At 41.2% G+C, this 17,646-nt stretch overlaps 2 protein-coding genes across 2 annotated transcripts in view; one reads left to right on the forward strand and one right to left on the reverse strand.

The window, feature by feature from the left end:
* nudt6 (nudix (nucleoside diphosphate linked moiety X)-type motif 6) overlaps positions 1 to 15,791 on the reverse strand; it is a 22,279-nt gene extending 6,488 nt beyond the window's left edge. The window contains exons 1-3 of the mRNA XM_033632824.2: positions 15,445 to 15,791; positions 14,038 to 14,241; positions 2,937 to 2,992 (exon numbers count right to left, since the gene is read on the reverse strand). Of these exons, the coding sequence (XP_033488715.1) occupies positions 2,937 to 2,992; positions 14,038 to 14,241; positions 15,445 to 15,700 (516 nt within the window). The 5' untranslated portion in view covers positions 15,701 to 15,791. The remainder of the gene's footprint in view (positions 1 to 2,936; positions 2,993 to 14,037; positions 14,242 to 15,444) is intronic.
* afg2a (AAA ATPase AFG2A) overlaps positions 15,787 to 17,646 on the forward strand; it is a 159,688-nt gene continuing 157,828 nt past the window's right edge. The window contains exon 1 of the mRNA XM_033632820.2: positions 15,787 to 16,735. Coding sequence (XP_033488711.2) covers positions 16,564 to 16,735 — 172 coding nt within the window. The 5' untranslated portion in view covers positions 15,787 to 16,563. The remainder of the gene's footprint in view (positions 16,736 to 17,646) is intronic.

A 17,646-nucleotide genomic window follows, 5' to 3' on the forward strand; every position in this document is an offset into this window, starting at 1 on the left:
GCTGGTCTGAGTATTTACAGAGGATGGTCCCAAAAAGAGAAAATATCCAGTGAGCCAAAATGCCTTGTTGATGCCAGAAGTCAGAGGAGAATGGCCAGACTGGTTCAAGATGATAGAAATGCAACAGGAAGTCAAATAACCACTGGTTCCAACCAAGGTCTGCAGAAGACCATCTCTGAAGCAACAACACCTTGTCCAACCTTGAAGCAGATGGGCAGCAGAAGACCACACCAGGTGCCACTCCTGTCAGCTAACGACAGGAAACTGAGGCTACAATTCACACAGGCTCACCAAGAAGATTGGAAAAATGTTGCCTGGTCTGATGAGTCTGGATTTCTGCTGCCACATTCAGATGGTAGGGTCAGAATTTGGCGTCATGGATCCATCCTGCCTTGTATCAACGCTTCAGGCTGCTGCTGGTGGTGTAATGGTGTGGGGGAGATTTTCTTAGTACCAACTGAGCATGGTTTAAACACCACAGCCTACCTGAGTATTGTTGCTGACCGTGTCCATCCCTTTATGACCACAGTGTACCCATCTTCTGATGGCTACTTCCAGCAGGATAACGCACCATGTCACAAAGCTCACATCATCTCAAACATGACAATGAGTTCACTGTACTCCAATGGCCTCCACAGTCACCAGATCTCAGTCCAATAGAGCACCTTTGGGATGTGGTGGAATGGGAGATTCTCATCATGGATGTGCAGCTGACAAATCTGCAGCAACTGTGTGATGCTAAGGTGCTCTGAGGTTTCACACTTCTGTAACTCTGTGCTGGCATTCTGAGCAGTTAAAATGTCACCATAGTTCTCGCTTCATCCTATAATAGTGGCGTGCTATGAAGGGCTCATGTGTGAAGAAAGCTACAGTTACAGCATTCCCACTGTGCATATGATCTACTGTACACTGGTGTATCTTGTGTTACACGGGTTCGCACAATGCCGGGACTTTCTGATGTTTGATGCTTTGAATTCCTGGCAGCTGCAGCAGAAGTGGTGGTGATGTGTGGTCACATTAGAAAATAGTATGTTTGTATTAAGACCAGGGGTTGCTGCTGCCTTCCCCAGAACAGTTTAGCCAATTTTAAGGTTATAAAAAAAAGTTTCTGTGGAAAGGTCTTTACTTGTTGCCTCATTTGTGTCGAGTTGAGTTAGACGGTGTATCTTAAAAACATAATTGCTCTCTAAATTGCAGCATCGTGGTGCAATCTTGTTTTGAGACTGCAAACAAATCTGTGCAGAAAAGCTTTTAAAAGAGGCCTGTTGTAAGTCAAGCTCATAACAGCTCAAGCACTACAGCGAAGCTCTGTGAGAGCTGACAGAGGAGCGCACTCACAAAGTTGTTTGAGTGCATTCAGCTCATGTAAACAGCATGTTTGCTTGAGGTCAGCTAATGTTGTGTGGAGCTATGTTAAGTGTGAGAGGAGCTGAGGGTCCGAGAGGATTTTCACCCATGTTTGGATCAACAGAGGCAATATACAACTCGCTAAATAAACAGAACTAATCACAGACTGTTTTAGCAGCACCACAATATCTGCTGCTTCACTGGCTCAGTTTCTCACTGTGGATGGAAGAATCAGTGTTCAATATTACTGGAGCTTTTTGGCTCAACCAGGCAAGAGCTGGTGAACTAGCTGCCAAAAATAATTTCAACCAGCCAAAATATGTCATAATTTTTCTTTCTGTGTTATTCTGCCTACTTACTAACTGCACCTTGGATTAATAATTATTGCTCTGTGCTTACAGTTCACTTTTTCATATGATGAATTCCTGATTTAAAACAACTAACTGAATTTTCATCCATCCTTTTTCTAAATTTCAGTTTCCTGCAGGAAAGTAGCAAATCTACAGCCAACACATGCAGAAATTTACAGGAAATAAAACAAAGAAAGTATTTGTATCTCAATTTAATTCAATTAATATGGCCTACATGGCAAAAATATAACATATTTTATCTTTAATAAATGTTATAATAGGCAACTGATTATAATTAGGGCTTCAAGATATGAGGAAAATATAAGATTATATTGAATGTCATGATAACAATATTACTTGCGAAAAATAAACAAATATTAAAAACATAATACGTAACTTTTCCGCATTAAAATGTCTTGAAATGGGGCAGCCCCTGCTGTGTCGAACAGCATCGGAGAAACATAGATTTTTAACATGAAACTGCTTTATTCTGTGTTTTTAGTAGGGATGCATGTTATTATTGAGGGCTTCCCTTGACTAAGAATTTTCCTAGTCGACCAACAGTCGTCATTTAGGGCCATTAGTTGACTAGTCACCCGCATGTTTACAATATTAATTTAATGATTAAATGATATATTTTGGTGGTTTGAGTTGAAGGTGTGAGAAAGAATAGTATCAGTAACATTGTTAACACTGTGCTACATTACAGAGAAATACAAAACCGTACTAATGAACCTTCATTAATATAGGTCTATATTTTATCTACAAGTGCACGTCACACACTGAGCGAGCTGCCTGTTAATGACGCTGTGGGCTAATGGGCATCTAGCTACTCCCATGTTTCTGATGATACGTCATGTTTGTAGTCGACCAATTAACCTGACTCCTGTCTGACTGCAGAGCATGAACACTTCCTGTGTCTGTCCTTTCAAATTAAATTCCCACATGGTCCAATCATATAGGTTTGGATTTATTTTGAAAAGGCGCAGCTCCTAATTGAGTTTCAAATTTGTTTTTTTGTTGTTTTTTTCTACGACTAAGCAACCAATGAAATCTTGCTGACCAATGACCTTTCTGGTCAACTAACATTTGGTCGAGTAATTAGTGGGCCGCCTTAATGATAATCATGTAATATTGTAGCTTTTTGAGATGTATTTATCGCGGAAGTTAATATTGCCTGATATATCGTGCAGCCCTGGTTAGAATGTAAAGTATATTCAAACAAAGTGACACACGTACCTTGTTCCTGTCTTGGACCACAAGAACTTTTCCATTGGATTCATCAACAACTGCACCTGGAAAACAAAAAAAACAATCAGAATTTAATTTCAAATATTTTACAAGCACTTATCACCCCAGTGCACAAGCTGGTCCACATTTTGTAGTTACTGTAAGAACAATTTCAAAAGGAGACCTGTTGGCAGTGTAGCTCAGAGTTAATTATTAGGTTGGACACAACATAAAAGCTGCACTGTGTGGAGGAGAAAGCCTGGAACTGAGGCTCTGTCGGGCCTCAGATGACACAACAGCTGCCTTTAATATTTTCTAACACGTCTCTGCTGTTGAAGATCAATGAAGTCCACAGACAAGCCAGTCAAATGAATGACAGTAACATGACTGGGCTTGGGAATCTAAGTTCATTCCACTTCTCAAACTGCTATACAAAAAATAGAACTGTAACAAAGTGCCACTTGACTTTAATTCAAAGCTCTATACAATACCAGAAGTCTATTACAGTTGTAAGTACTCTCACTGTAAGGCCTCAATATGCCTTAAATAAAGTACGACATGTCATACCACAAAGTGTTTATACCTGTTTGAATTGACTCTCTAGCTGCTAAACGCTTCACCTTGGTCACCAGCAGCTAGTGGCTAACTATCTCCGTCGTTTAGTGCAGGGCAGGTGGCGTGCAGTGGGTTAATCAGAGCTGTTTGACTGCAAACATCTGCCAACTGCAGCTGGAGACGGTGCTAATGAGAACGGTGAGAGTGAACTAAAGCAGTAAAGTAGTGGACCGAAAACCAAAACATGGAGCTGAAAGCTGCTAAAATGCTACATGCAGCTGATAACGAGTGCAGATTTGGGTGATATTTTGCGGTGGGTTTCGACACTATGGGAGATGCCTTTCATCCACAAGTAGATGTGATCCATCTGTGATATAAAAATATCGACTATAGCTGCTTTAACATCAGCACCCAATCCCATTTCTTATATTTACCCCTACGCCATGTTTTCGAATGCCCCTTTGCCCTTCAGAGCAGAGCTACAAGGGTTAATGGTTGAGACTTAAAGGTCCTGAAAAGTTATTGGTATTGGTATCGTCATCTGTGGCGTTTACGTAAACAGGCGTGACTGCAGCAAAAATGGTATTATCACAGTATTTGCTGTTTATCTGATGGCGATAGAAAAACATGTACACTCACCGTGTGTTCACAACTTAAGATTAAAGCTATCAATAGATTACACAAGTCATGAAAAGGAACACTGTTTTATTATTAAGCCACTAGCAGAACTCTGTAGGCTAACGTTAGCAACCTGTGCTGCTAGCTAGCCTGCCAGTCTGCACTGATATTAGAGTTTAGCAACTTCGCTGCTTGACTTTAGTTAAATTTTAGGCGTCATGTGCCATTAAAGGGGGTATAATGGGTTTTTTCATGTCAAGATGTGGGACTGTCTTGCACAAATCAGAAAAAACAAAGTTACGTTAGCTAGCTGGCTAGCTAGCTAGTTGGTTACTGAGCCATCTTGCCAGTGATTTTTCGCAAAACTCGGTTTGGATTGTACCTGTGAAAAACTTCCATTTAGAGGGCCATCTAGCCCTAACACTTCATAACACCCCTCCATACCAACAAGAAGCAGGACACCCTATCCCTAGACGTGAACGTGCACAACAGTGCGGTAGGGCTAAAGCAGGGGTCAACCTTTACTATTAAAAGAGCCATTATTGGCCTATCAGCCTATTAAGTTTAAATTAGCCCATAAAAATTACAAATAAGTCTAAAGAACATTCATTAAAATGATTTACTACAAGGTGGCTACTCCGCAGTGTGTAATATATAATTATTTAGTACTTTATCTTTGCAGTGTTGATGGTGAAAGCAAATTAATCAATTAATCTAGCCACCACAACTGAAGTCGGGTAAAATTTAAAGGCTCCAGGTCGTAGATGTATGACGCACGTTTAGTTGATGAAATGGAAAACATCTTCTAATTCGATGTATAGGCTATACATTTTTTACAATATTAGAATGCAACAATCAGTTTAGGCTGCCAACAATGACAAATGAAAATCTGAATGTTAAAAAATAACCATTATTTATTTCAATAGATTTTTATGTCAAAGCCACAGGGAGTCACAGTGTCTAAAGCGGTGGTTCCCAACTAGTCCAGCTGTGGGGTCCAGAATTCTCCTTAGTCATTAGTTCAAGGTCCACAAAGTTTAATATATTCAGTGTCACACTTGCGTTTGGCCATGTCGTCAAGCTAGTTTGCTGTCTCTGTCAAGTAGCTGTCCATTATTTACTCACTTAACAGCAGGAAACGGCATTTCAAGCTTAAAGCTTGTGCTGGAAATTCACTGTGCTTAAAAATCAAGTGTGTTTTTTTACAAACTTCACGTGCGGTCCATTCAGAATGGACCCATTACCCACTTTAGGACCACAACCCACTAGTTGGGAAGCAATGGTCTAAAGAGCGGCATGCAGCTCTGGAGCCGCAGGTTGGAGACTACAAAAGTTATTTTTCTTTAAAATAATAGGTTGCAGAATAGTGACAGAAACATCCACTGAGTCAACAAGGATGGCCGGAGCACATGAAAAATAGGGTTGTTAAGAACATAAAATAAAATTCTTTACTTTCTCGAGTCTCAACAGAGTCCGAGTGACTCAGCTGTACTTGTGAATGATGTGGATATCCCACTTCCACATTAACATTTTTCTCTCCCGCTTGGGAGCTTTTTTTTTTCAGCAGGTAGTGACTAAGAGAGGGAGCTATGTGCCGCTGCTGACAGCTCTGGAGGAGGAGGTAAAACGGGCCACTTTCTTTTCCGGTTGTTCCGTCTGACCGACCGGGACGGGCCTCCTTAAATGAATGTCACAGATGTGTAAAGAGGGATGGGTCGTCTTAAAGGCCTGACTTGGACTTCCAAGTGGAAACTGATGTCATCCCCCCGATCCCTGTGCCATATGGCGCTTCACAGGAGGAGGCCTGGCTGCTGCTAGGGGAGGCTATCATTATGTAGCCTTCAGTCTAGGAAACAAAATGCTCACATGGAGCAGGGGAGAAAAAGGGGGGAATAGGAATTATGAGACAAAAAGCCCAGAAGCAATCATCACAGGGGAACTGTGGGCTCTGTAGTAAAAGACTCTTAATCGCTTGAGGTTACAGTTGGCCTCCGAACCACTACGAAGTTTGAAGTCTTCACTTAATTTGTATTTCATGTAGGCTTCTCCCACCACTTCTTGGTTCATACAGTAATTATAGGTTGACAGTAATATCTGCTGTATACTATGAGGTCACACTGAGGTCAGATGTAGAAATCTCATCTGCTCTGATTTAGTCATGAATTAATTTAACATGTTAAGGACCCTGATTTTGCTTCCTAGGTTTCCATGCAAGATAATATTTGTTATGCATCGAGTCTGGCACACATCGTCTGATTTAAACTGTACACACACCTTACTTTGATGTGGAGGAGACAGCATTGAAAAGAATGTTCTCCAAAATACAATTATTAGAAATGCTCAGTGACACACTAGGTGATGTATTGAACTGTAAAACACTTGTAATGATTCACAATAACAGTGCTTAAATTTCTATATATAAGCCAAAACACATTTCCTTTGTTTCACTTCCTGTTAAGGCTCTGTGCAGGTCAGGTTACTCATCCTTTAGTATGGTGAATGCAGTATAATTATGTAGATATTGTGTGGACAGGTTGAGATGCTGCAGAGCAGACCTGTTCTCAGAATACCATCTATATACCCTAAAACTTTAATTAAAAGCTTTGTCCCAATTAAACGCCCAGTCCCTTTTACTAGCCTGGTGTGTCTACACATTTTGACTAATAAAGGCCTGTCTCAATTGGAGGCCTGGTCTGGTTGCCATGCAGTCCTTTTTTTTTCATAGACGTTCTTCAGATGTATAAAATTGGGTTGTTGGCTACCTGAAGTTATGTGCCTATTCCTCGATTATAGTTTATAGTTTTATAGTTTTAGATCAAAAGGATCAAAAAAGTTTTTCATAAAAACTAATAGAAGTTGTAAATATTGTCTTAAGAGGATAAAGTGGTGCTGTGTCGGTAGGTCAGGTGCCGTAATGATTCATAATTGATAAAATATCTAAAGCCTAATTTTTTTAACAAGTAATATTTAAACTGGCTTAATTTTATTTTACTTCCCATCTTTACTGAGCAACAGTTTTGTGTGAAAGGAATTAAAGGCCTGTCCCAAATATAGGCCTGTTGAGTTCACTGATAGAAGTAAATAATAGCCTGGGCTACTAATTTAAGTTTTATGGTAATAGCATTAATTATAGTGTGGATGTAGCCATTTTGAGGCCACCCACTGGTTTGTTAACCATGTCGGTTACGTTCACGCATACGTAACTACTTTAAACAGGAAGCCGCGAGCCATCTACATTTCCAACTGGCATCTACAACGTAACGGTAATGTTAGCTACTATTATGCTTGCTACTAACGTACCATTAGAGTAATAAGTTATGTACGACAGGGGACTTCTGCTAGCTAGCTAGCTAGCTAGCTAACCAGCTAACATTACGAGGCAGCATAGTTATACTAGCTGGCATGTTATCGCAACGTGAAAAATCCGACAATTTCGCAGAACAGGACAGATGACAGACGCCAGATAGTGCGAGCTAGCTTGCTAACAAGCAACCTGACGACAGTAACGTTAGCTAGCTGGCTAGCTTTCTCTCAACTCCAATCTAGACATCGTGAATAGCAATAAAAACTTTTTTCCCCGTCTCTTGCTTGGTGGTAGCCATGGCAACATCTACCCCTCGCTGGCAAGTCAGCATCTGAAATCCCTCGTTCCGAAGGGCTAGTTTCATACCCACTACCCTTCGTTATGTCCCCTACACACAAAAAGGAATTGGGACACCCCTACCCCTCGCAGGAACACGCAAATCTAGGGGTAGGGCCAAGGGGTAGGGCTAAGGGGGGGCATTGGGATGGGCCCTTGATTTGTCAATTTAAAGGGATAGTTCTGATTATTTGAGGCAGAGCTGTATGAGGCAGTGTATCACCTACAGTAGATGTCAGTCAACGTGCCCCTAGTTTGGAGAAGCAGGCAGGAGTACCAACACGAAAGCTAAGCAATGTAATGCTGTGGACGGGGCCGGCAATAAAACGTACATTAGCCATTTAAAAAAAAAGTCCCACCGAAAACAATCAATCTCAGTTTAAGTGTCCGCTACACTGAGAATATTTTCACTGCTTTACATTGCTGTCAGACAGTTCTTTCAAACAGGGAACTGAAGCCGTTATATCACTTTCTTCAAAGCCAGACTGAAAATAACAGTGGTTTAACATAGGAACATAGAACCCTTATTATTAAAAAGGGTTCTATGTTCCCCGGTCCAATACAAAGCGGGGAACATAGGACCCGGGGAACATAGGTACGCTCCCGACCATCAGCTCCTGTGTTCAACAATGTTAAATCGCAGTTTTTCCTCAATGGACTCTGGTGGCTCTGAAAAGAGCATAGATGTGGAACTTTTTTCGGTGAGACTTTTTTTGGGTGTCTAAAATATGTTTTACAGATTTGACTTAATTATTTTTTATTGCAATTTCTTCCTGTAATTGTTTTTTGGTATTTGAGAATCAAATTACTATGTAGTTTGTGCTATCTATGATTGTGTTCCTCCAGAGGTTTAATCTTATCCTCCTCTGACCAATATGATTTTCATGTCTTCTCTTCTGCCATTTTTCATCATCTAACTACAAGACAACTTTGTAAAATGATAACAGGCATCACAAGCACGAGTCCAAGCAAACAAACAATCTCCATGGAAACTTTTAGCGCTGTAAAATCTCTTTCAACGCAGTCAACAAGTTAACATTTGCCCTTAACAAAGGAAACCTTTTAAGGGATGTCATACTAAAGGAGAAAACTTTAGGTGTTTTGTTACAACCTAAATCTAAATTCGGCATGGCATAAATAAATCAGCATTATAACCCCTGCCTTTATACGCTCAGGCAGAATTTTCCTCTGCTTCGTTTTGGACAATATTTATAACCTACTGTTTTGTTTGACTCTTCAGTTGAGCTAACCATGTTACATCCCACATCCCACTGTAAACATCAGCAGCTCGAGTCAACCTGCAGATTGAATCTGGAGTCAGTTCTGCAGTGTTACAGTTGGTAAGTTTTAATTCACAGTGTATACCAGTCAGCAGAGGTCACTTTCACCTTGAAATACCAATGTTCCACTTTTGGGTATTTAGATTGAACAGTTGGGCTCATATCTCCTTTGTAAATGTGTTTCTAGCAGAGCACTGCTGTCCAGTGCCTCTAAAATGTGGTACCATGTTAGGTTCAGTTATAGGTGTACTGGCCACAACTACAACAAATTGTGAAACACCCATAAATGTTGTTAAATTAGTGATTAAACTGAACTATGTTGTAGTGCAGGTTAAAACTTAGGTCCAACACTTTTTAATCTTTACATGCTGCCACTTGGAAACGTCATAGGGAGGCACAGCATCAGTTTCCATAGTTATGCTGATGACACACAGCTGTACATCGCCATGTCCCGTGATGAATCAGGGCCCTTTTTAATTGTATTTTAGATATCAAGTCCTGGATTGCAGAAAACTTTCTTCAACTCAGCCAGGGCAAAACCAAGGTCTTAGTTATTGGTCCTGAAGCTTCGGAGAGAGGAAGAACTGGCTCTAAAACCCTGTCAACAAGTGAATAACCTCAGAGTTATCTTTGATTCGAATCTTAGTTTTTAACCACATATTAGAAGTATAACCAAAACTGGATTTTATCATCGTCAGAATATTGCCAGAGTGCGACCGTTTCTCTCCCAAGCCAACACAGAGACACTGATGCCTGCTTTTGTTAACTGCAGAATTGAATACTGTAATGCTCTACTCTCTGGTCTTCCTAAGAAAAACATTGCTCAGATACAGTTATTACAAAACTCAGCTGCACGTACACTGGCAAGGACCTGAAAGAGAGCACACATTACAGCAATATTGAAGTCTCTGCACTGGCTTCCTGTGTGCTTCAGAATTAATTTTAAGACCCTTTTATTGGTTTATAAAGCTGTTAATTGTCTTAGTCCTACCTATTCATCATATGAGCCCTCTAGAACTCTCAGGTCTTCTGGTCGTGGCATTTTAATCATCCCTAAGTTCAGGACAAAAACCCACGGTAAGGCATCATTTCATAACTATGGTACACGTCTGTGGAACAGCCTGCCTGAAGACCTGAGGGCTGCAGAGTGTTGATGTCTTTAAAAGCAAACTCAAGACCTACTTCTTTAGCCTGGCTTTTAATTGAATGTTATACCTTTTTTTTATTTTGTATTTATTGTTATTGTGTATTTATCTATTTGAGTTTTTAACCCCTTCTTCTGGTGTTTCCCCACTCAAGATATCATTTTTTCAGTTCCTGTTTTTTATTTATTTCTTTTTATTGAGTGCTGCTATAATTTTAGTCTTTACCATCACATTCTTTTACTTTATGTGTGCCTTTTTGTGTTTGCATTCAAAGTAACAATTTGCAAGCACCCGAGCAAACGAGTATCAGATCATGTAAACAGCTACGTATTTCAAATTCCTAACATTAGTTTCATCACTGTTTGCTCCTGGATATTCTGGCAACAAAAAAGGGGAAATTTTGGACCCTGTTCCACACTGAAGGATGCTCTGGACATGTTCTGACATGCTTCAAGTGCATCCACTCTTGAAAGGTATAAACCACAGTCTGCCCTCTGCTGGACGACCGGTAACTTAGCACAGTTCAGGTCTGCAACTCCTCCCTTTGTTGCTCTTCTCCCCACATTCACAGTCCTGAGGAGTGAATTTCCATTTACGCAAGTGAAATGGGCCAAAGTTGAAAATACATAACAGCCCAACAAACAACCTCTCATACTTTAGAAAGGAAAAATAAGAAGTTGTTATATGTAAGTCAGAGTTTACCCCAGCTTTATTATTTTATTACTGCTACTTGATTTTGATTCTAGAGCAAAAAAAGAGGGTTTATCCCTGAACACAAAACACACACCTCTATATCTTCTAAAACTCTACTGAAGCACATGTCATCTGTAGTGTGTTTAACCCTTTCCAAAACCTGAGGCACTGATTTATATAAAGAAATAAGTGCAGTCTCTGTCCATTTCTCATCTCTAATGGGGAAACATTACCACCAGATCAGTAATGATTTGGGCTTGTGAGTCTCGGGAGCTCGTGTTCAGCTCTGTCGGTCAGATGTAACGTTACACAAGATGAAGCTCTGCCAATCACAGCTTCGGATCTTCACTGTTGAGTGAAAATTTGATAAATGTCTGTAGTGTGCGTAAACATTAGATTGTGCATGTTTTCAATGGCCTTTGGTTGCTCATAGCTTTAATGTTCTAGTATTTTATATTCTTTTTACGTATGTAATTGTTCTTACCAGAGTTATTCTGTTTTATATTTGTGTGCATGTTATATTGTTATATATTTGTGCGTCATTTGTTTAATTTGTACAGCACTTTGGTCAACTGCAGTTGTTTTTAAATACTATATAAATAAACTTGATTTGATTTGATTACATAAGTTTATAAAACTAAATACTCAAAATGAAAAACTAGTATATGCTGTAAACTTGAATTTCTTTAAGTTAAAGGAATTATATTATTAATTAAAACTTAAATACATTATAGACAAATTCAGCGACTGCTTTGTTCCACCATCTGTATATCATATGTTTGGTTTTGATGTAATTTTATTGTGTTAGTTCAGACTTCTTGAAGTGGAGTCATATGGGGTACAGTGTTTATTTCATTGGCAAAAACTATGACGAAAATGTTTTGCCAACTACCTTTATTCCGTGATGAAAACGAGACGATGATGAGCTAAAAATAGACCTTGGTAATTAAAACTAACACAAAATGCATACGTAATTTTCATCGATGAGACAACATGTGACGAGACGTTTGTGACGAAAAAGATCAGGAAGTGCGTGCTCATAAACCACCCCTTGAAACTGTCAAAAACTGCTGGAGAAATTCAAGTTTGTAAGTGTGCAGAAATTATTTGGAGTTGTAGAAAAAAATTGGCCATGTGAAATTTTTATATAACCTGTCACCTTGATTTTGATTTCTTTCTTCTTCTTTTTTTTTTAAAGATTATTTTTTTGGGGCTTTTTGCCTTTAATGTACAGGATAGAGTGAAATGGGGGAGAGAGAAAGAGTGGGGGGTGACATGCAGCAAATGGTTGCAAGCTGGATTCAAACCTGCGACCGACGGGCGAGGCATTGCCTTTGTACATGGGGCACCGGCACTATCCACTGTTCTACCGACGCCCCCTGATTTAGAGTTCTGATACATGAATTAAAAATACAGATAAAAAAACGTGGAAAAACCCTGACTAAAAGTATTGACTAAAATGTCATGAATTTTCGTCAACTAAAACGTTTTGAGTTCGACTAAAACTAAACTAAAACTATGAAGGATGAAAATGACTAAAATGTGACTAAAACTAATAAGCATTTCCGTCTCAAGACTATGGCCCAATCCCATTTCTACCTCTTAAATCTTCCACTTGGTGAGTGCCCTCGTTTGCGAGATAACCCTTGATGAGGGAAGTGAAAAATATTAGGGTAGTGATCTTTCCCTAAGAAATGAGACACTAACTCATGCAAATCAGCATGGTTGACGTGCAGGCATACGTCAGGCATAGTAGCGACGCAAGATAGCGGCAGTCATTCAGGTTTGAAAATGCCGGCTCCAGCGCTTGTGTTGTGGCGTGTGCTATGTTTATTCTTCTCCGTCTGATGAATCAACGGAGAAGAAATGCTGAAAACAGGAGGCGCTTACGACGCCTTCTAGTTCTGATCCATTTTGATCGTCGTCTCTAGTCGATTTGTTTAAATATTTTGATGCTGTGTTCAACCAAGTTGCTGGCTAGTCCAACCATCTGTTGTTTGTATAGCCTACATTATGATCGTACAGTAACAAACTGTTTTCCAAAACTTGGCGAAGTTGCTGACTTCACAAGGTGTTCTGGGAAATTTCATCTTCCACTATGTTGAAAGTGTGGGTCGGGGCTCCCTTGGAATCTAGGGCGGGTTTTAAGTGTTGGAAACCACTTCCACTACCTCAGTTCTGTTTTGGGACACCACTAGCCTAAACGTGAACGCGCACAACCAAGTGCAAGTGGGTATTTCTAGGGGAAGTGTGGGTATTGGGACAGGCCCAAAATCTAAAATAGCTGTCAAAATGAACACTGATGGGGTACTTTTCCATAGTCGGTGCATTACGTACAGTAGATGTCAGTCAGCACAACTCCAGTTTGGAGAAGCAGGCTGGAGTCTGTCATGGAAGCTAAGCAATGCACTACTATGGACAGGGGCAGCAGCAAAATGTTTTTTAGCCATCTAAAAAAAGTCCCACCTAAAAGAATCTGTCAGGTGAAGTGTACGCTATATTGACAGTTTTTTTTTACCGCTTTACCTTGCTGTCAGACAGCTCTCCTTAAAGCCACCAGACTCCATTGACAAAAACAGCAATTTTAGCTCACTGATAACGGGAGTGGGACTTTAATGACTCCAAACTAACCTTTTTATATGTGAAAGTCAAACAATGACACAAACTGACCAGCTGCTCCTGTGTTCACTATGTTAAATCACTGTTTTTCTCAATGGAGTCTGGCTTTGAAGAGAACAATATAATGGCTTCACTTTCCCATTGGAAACCACTGCTTGACTTTAAGGTAAAGCAGTGACAATACTCTAAACACAGAGTACACTTAAACTGACACTGATTTTCTTTAGGTGGGACTTTTTAGGTAGCTAAAATACATTTTAAGTACCACTTACAAACCCACTTAAAAAAATCTGAACTATCCCTTTAATTAATTGTGATAATATGTATTCATAAAATGAGTGATGACATAGCCATAACAAGATAGTAGCTAAGTAGTATACATGAAATTTTGGCTAGTACTAAATATAAGCAACCTCGAATGTTTGAGTTTTCATCTGCGTCTTACAGCCGCCATCAGATCCATGACACCTGAGCAAACTTATTATTGTAAGTTATATTATTTTGCGCCAAACTGCTATTTCCAGAAGTCAAAAATGAGCTTTCAGTCTAAAAGTCTCTACCTGCCACTCCAATTTGGTGAGTTGCAAACCCAGGCAGCCTGCTTTCCCCTTCTCCCAACCAGAGGGCCAACACAGCGTGGTCATGTTTGGCATGATGGAAGGTGAAGCCGTGAGCGGAGGCGGCGGCGGCACATCGACTCAGTGAGATGGGCACCCGAAGCCACACTGCAGCTTTGCCCTCTGCTTTCCACTGGGCCAAAGAATCTGTGGAGCATAAACAGTGAGTCAAAAGTTAGCTGGGAGTTTGAGGGTTTATATTTACTGTTCCTAGGACTGCACTCTTCTGGACATAGACCTCAGATGTTGTACCTGGAATTTGCTGGAGCCACTCTCCCAGTTTGGGAGTCACACCCCCAGTGCTCCCATTACTACTTGCACCACTTTTGTCTTTACTCCCCACCTCTTTTCTAGCTCCTCTTTCAGCCCTTGGTATTTTCTGAGCTGCTCATGTTCCTTCTTCCTGATGCTGCTGTCATTCGGGATTGCTCCAGCTTTTTGTTGTTTGTCCATCAACACAATGTCCGATTGGTTAGCCATCACCAGTTTGTCAGTCTGGATCTGGAAGTCCCACAGTATCTTAGCTCGGTCTTTCTCAACCACCTTCGGAGGTGTCTTCCATGGTGACCTTGGGACTTCAGCCCATACTCAGTGCAGATGTTCCTGTACACTATGCCAGCCGCTTGGTTATGGCATTCCACGCATGCTCTTCCTGCCTGCATCTCAAACCCTGCTGTTATGTGCTGAACTGCCTCAGGAGCATCTTTGCACAGCCTGCACCTGGGGTCCTGTCTGCTGTAGTAGACTCCTGCTTCTATTGATGTTACACTAAGTGCCTGTTCCTGTGCTGCTATGATTAGTGCTTCTATGCTGTCCACCAGTCCAGCCTCTTCCAGCCACTGGTAGGGTTTCTTGAAGTTGGCCAGGCCTTGTCCTTTCATACTGGCTCGTCCTTCTCTTCTGTGTTCTCAGGTTTCTGCTGCCTGAGGTATTCACTTAGCAGCTTATCTTTGGGGGCCATCTTCCTGGTGTATTCCTGGATCTTGGTTGTTGCGTTCTGGACAGTGGCTCTGACGCTCACCAGTCCTTGGCCCCCCTCACTATGCTTAGTGTACAGTTTCAGGGCATTAAATATGTCACTATGGGTTTGTTAGTTTGCTGAATGATAGAAAAGGGGACTCTAAGGGAAAGAGCACCTTCAAGCACCTGCATCTATGTATATGTAACAACTGACTTTCACCTTCTTTATTATTGATTTTACACAGCAAGTCCCTCATTCAAACTCTTCACAGCCCACTGTAGTCTGTGGTCAGTGTTTGAGGCAGGTTAATGATCTGTGAGTTAATAGGAAGACATGATGTGTGCATTGTTTCTCCTCTCAGTCTCACACCACACTAACAGTCAGCTTACCCTGCAGTAACCTGCTGAAGGAGCTCTCACTGATGTCCACCGGTAAACCGACCTCAGCCAGGTTCACTGTCACTCCACCGAATCGGTCCACTTTACCCGGTAGACCACCACTGGACCCGTCCACTCTGTGGAGCTGAGACCGAGCTGCTGTGCACGAGACCGCACGGACAGCTGGGCGCGCGGGGCGAGACGCTCTGCAGCAGATCGTTCCTCTCACTAACGGCAAGAGCCTGGAAGCAACGGCACAGGCTGCCATGTTACTACGCTGATATAAACAACCGATCAAAGGTTTGTTCAATCTTCAACCGGCATGTGCTTTCCGTACAGTACGGTTACGTAAACGTCCGCCCTGGAAGTTGCATAAATACCGTAATGCTCCGGGAAAATAGCTCGAGGACTAGCTAGCAACAGAACACCGTGGCTCCTGCGGTGCTAAAACGAACTCCATTCTCCTAACTGACATTTTAGCCACTAAATACTTTAAAGATAAGTTACCAGCATTATCTTTAGCTAAAACAACCCTTATGGTATATTGTTAAATTCGGCTGACATAAAACCGTTTAAACCGGCTAAATATCAATTTTGACAATGAATTTATGACGTTGCTGTAGCTTGTTAACGCGCTGTCTTCAAGGTGGCATCTGTTGTAAAGAAGCTAACAATAAATCAAAAATAAGCGTTTAACACTGTTAAAAACACCCCTTGGCGTATAATATGTATGCCGAATTTTGGACTACACCCGAGTAATGTTTTATATTCCTTTAAATATTTTAAGATGTGTGTTTTTACTTGCTGGTAACAAAGAAACCCTAAATTATCAGATTTTTCTATGGAATTTTGCACAACTTATTTTCGAGGCCAAATTAGTTCCAGGCTCTCATAGTAAATTTTCTCAGTTAAAACCAAAGTTTTTTCAATTGTTAGTCATATTTTTGTCATCAAATGTTTACAATGCAAACAATACAAAAAGAATATCACCTGCTGTAAAATTTAATTCAGAGCTTTTCGAGGCTTTACGGTAAAATGAGGCGGGGCTAAAGTTAAACCAGGAAGTTTACAACACCGCTCCGTGTTTACACATGTTTGCACGTTCACGTGGGGGAGATTTTCGCTATTAAAATGTCTTCAAAGAAAAATAAAAGCAAATCCAAAAAGGGGAGTGAAGGGGATAGTTCAGTTTTATTAAAAGAGAGCTCCAGTGACTCCAACCTGCAAACATCTGGCCACGAAGGAGGAAGCTGCAGGAGTCTGAACAGCAACTCATTCACTGTCATCGATTTCATTGAGAAAGGTGAGACTTATCTGCATGAACCTAAACGTTTAACATGCTTTGACAGTGTTAGTGTGTGAATACGTTCAGCAAATGAAGCAGTCTGCAGTTTGAAGATGGAGGATCCGCTTTGGTCCCTGTTGAACTCAGTGATGCTGCTGGACGCTGAGATGCTCCTCTAACTGTACAACTCATGCCGTCTGTGGGCAACTGAAGAGGCTCATGATTTACAGTTTTATCTCTGCACTCGCATTGGATTGAGAAACGGACTGAGGTGGAAGTGACTTTCAGCTTTGAGAATATTTGAGGGTATTCATCTACACTGCTCAAAAAGATGATGGGGACACTTAATCATCACAGTCTAACACCATGTCAGGTAAACTTCAGGGATATCAATCTGTCCATTTAGGAAGCACAAGCTGCTTTGGTGCAAATGAAAGTGACAAGAGGTGCAATGGAGAGGCAAAAGCAAGACAACATTTTCTCTCTCCTTCTCCTTCCTGACTGATTCTTCTCTAGTTTGGTCCTCTGCTAGTGTTCTTATCACTACTGGTAGCATGAGGCCATACCTGCAGTCCAATCAGGTTGAACAGGTCGTCCAGCTCCTCCAGGATGGCACATCAAAAGAAGGTTTGCTGTGTCTCAAGGGCATGGAGGAGATACCAGGAAACCGGCTGTTACACGAGGAGGGCTGGACAGGGCCGTAGAAGGGCATCAACCCAGCAGCAGGACCGGTATCTGCTCCTTGTGTGAGGAGGAACAGGAGGAGCACTGCCAGAGCCCTACAAAATGACCTCCAGCAGGATACTGGTGTGCATGTCTCTGACCACATTGTCAGAAACAGACTCCATGAGGGTGGCATGAGGGCCCCACGTCCTCTAGTGGGACCTGTGCTCACAGCCCAGCACCGTGCAGCTCAATTGGCATTTGCC

This window comes from Epinephelus lanceolatus, chromosome 7 (assembly GCF_041903045.1).
Source record: "Epinephelus lanceolatus isolate andai-2023 chromosome 7, ASM4190304v1, whole genome shotgun sequence".
Lineage (NCBI taxonomy): Eukaryota > Metazoa > Chordata > Actinopteri > Perciformes > Serranidae > Epinephelus > Epinephelus lanceolatus.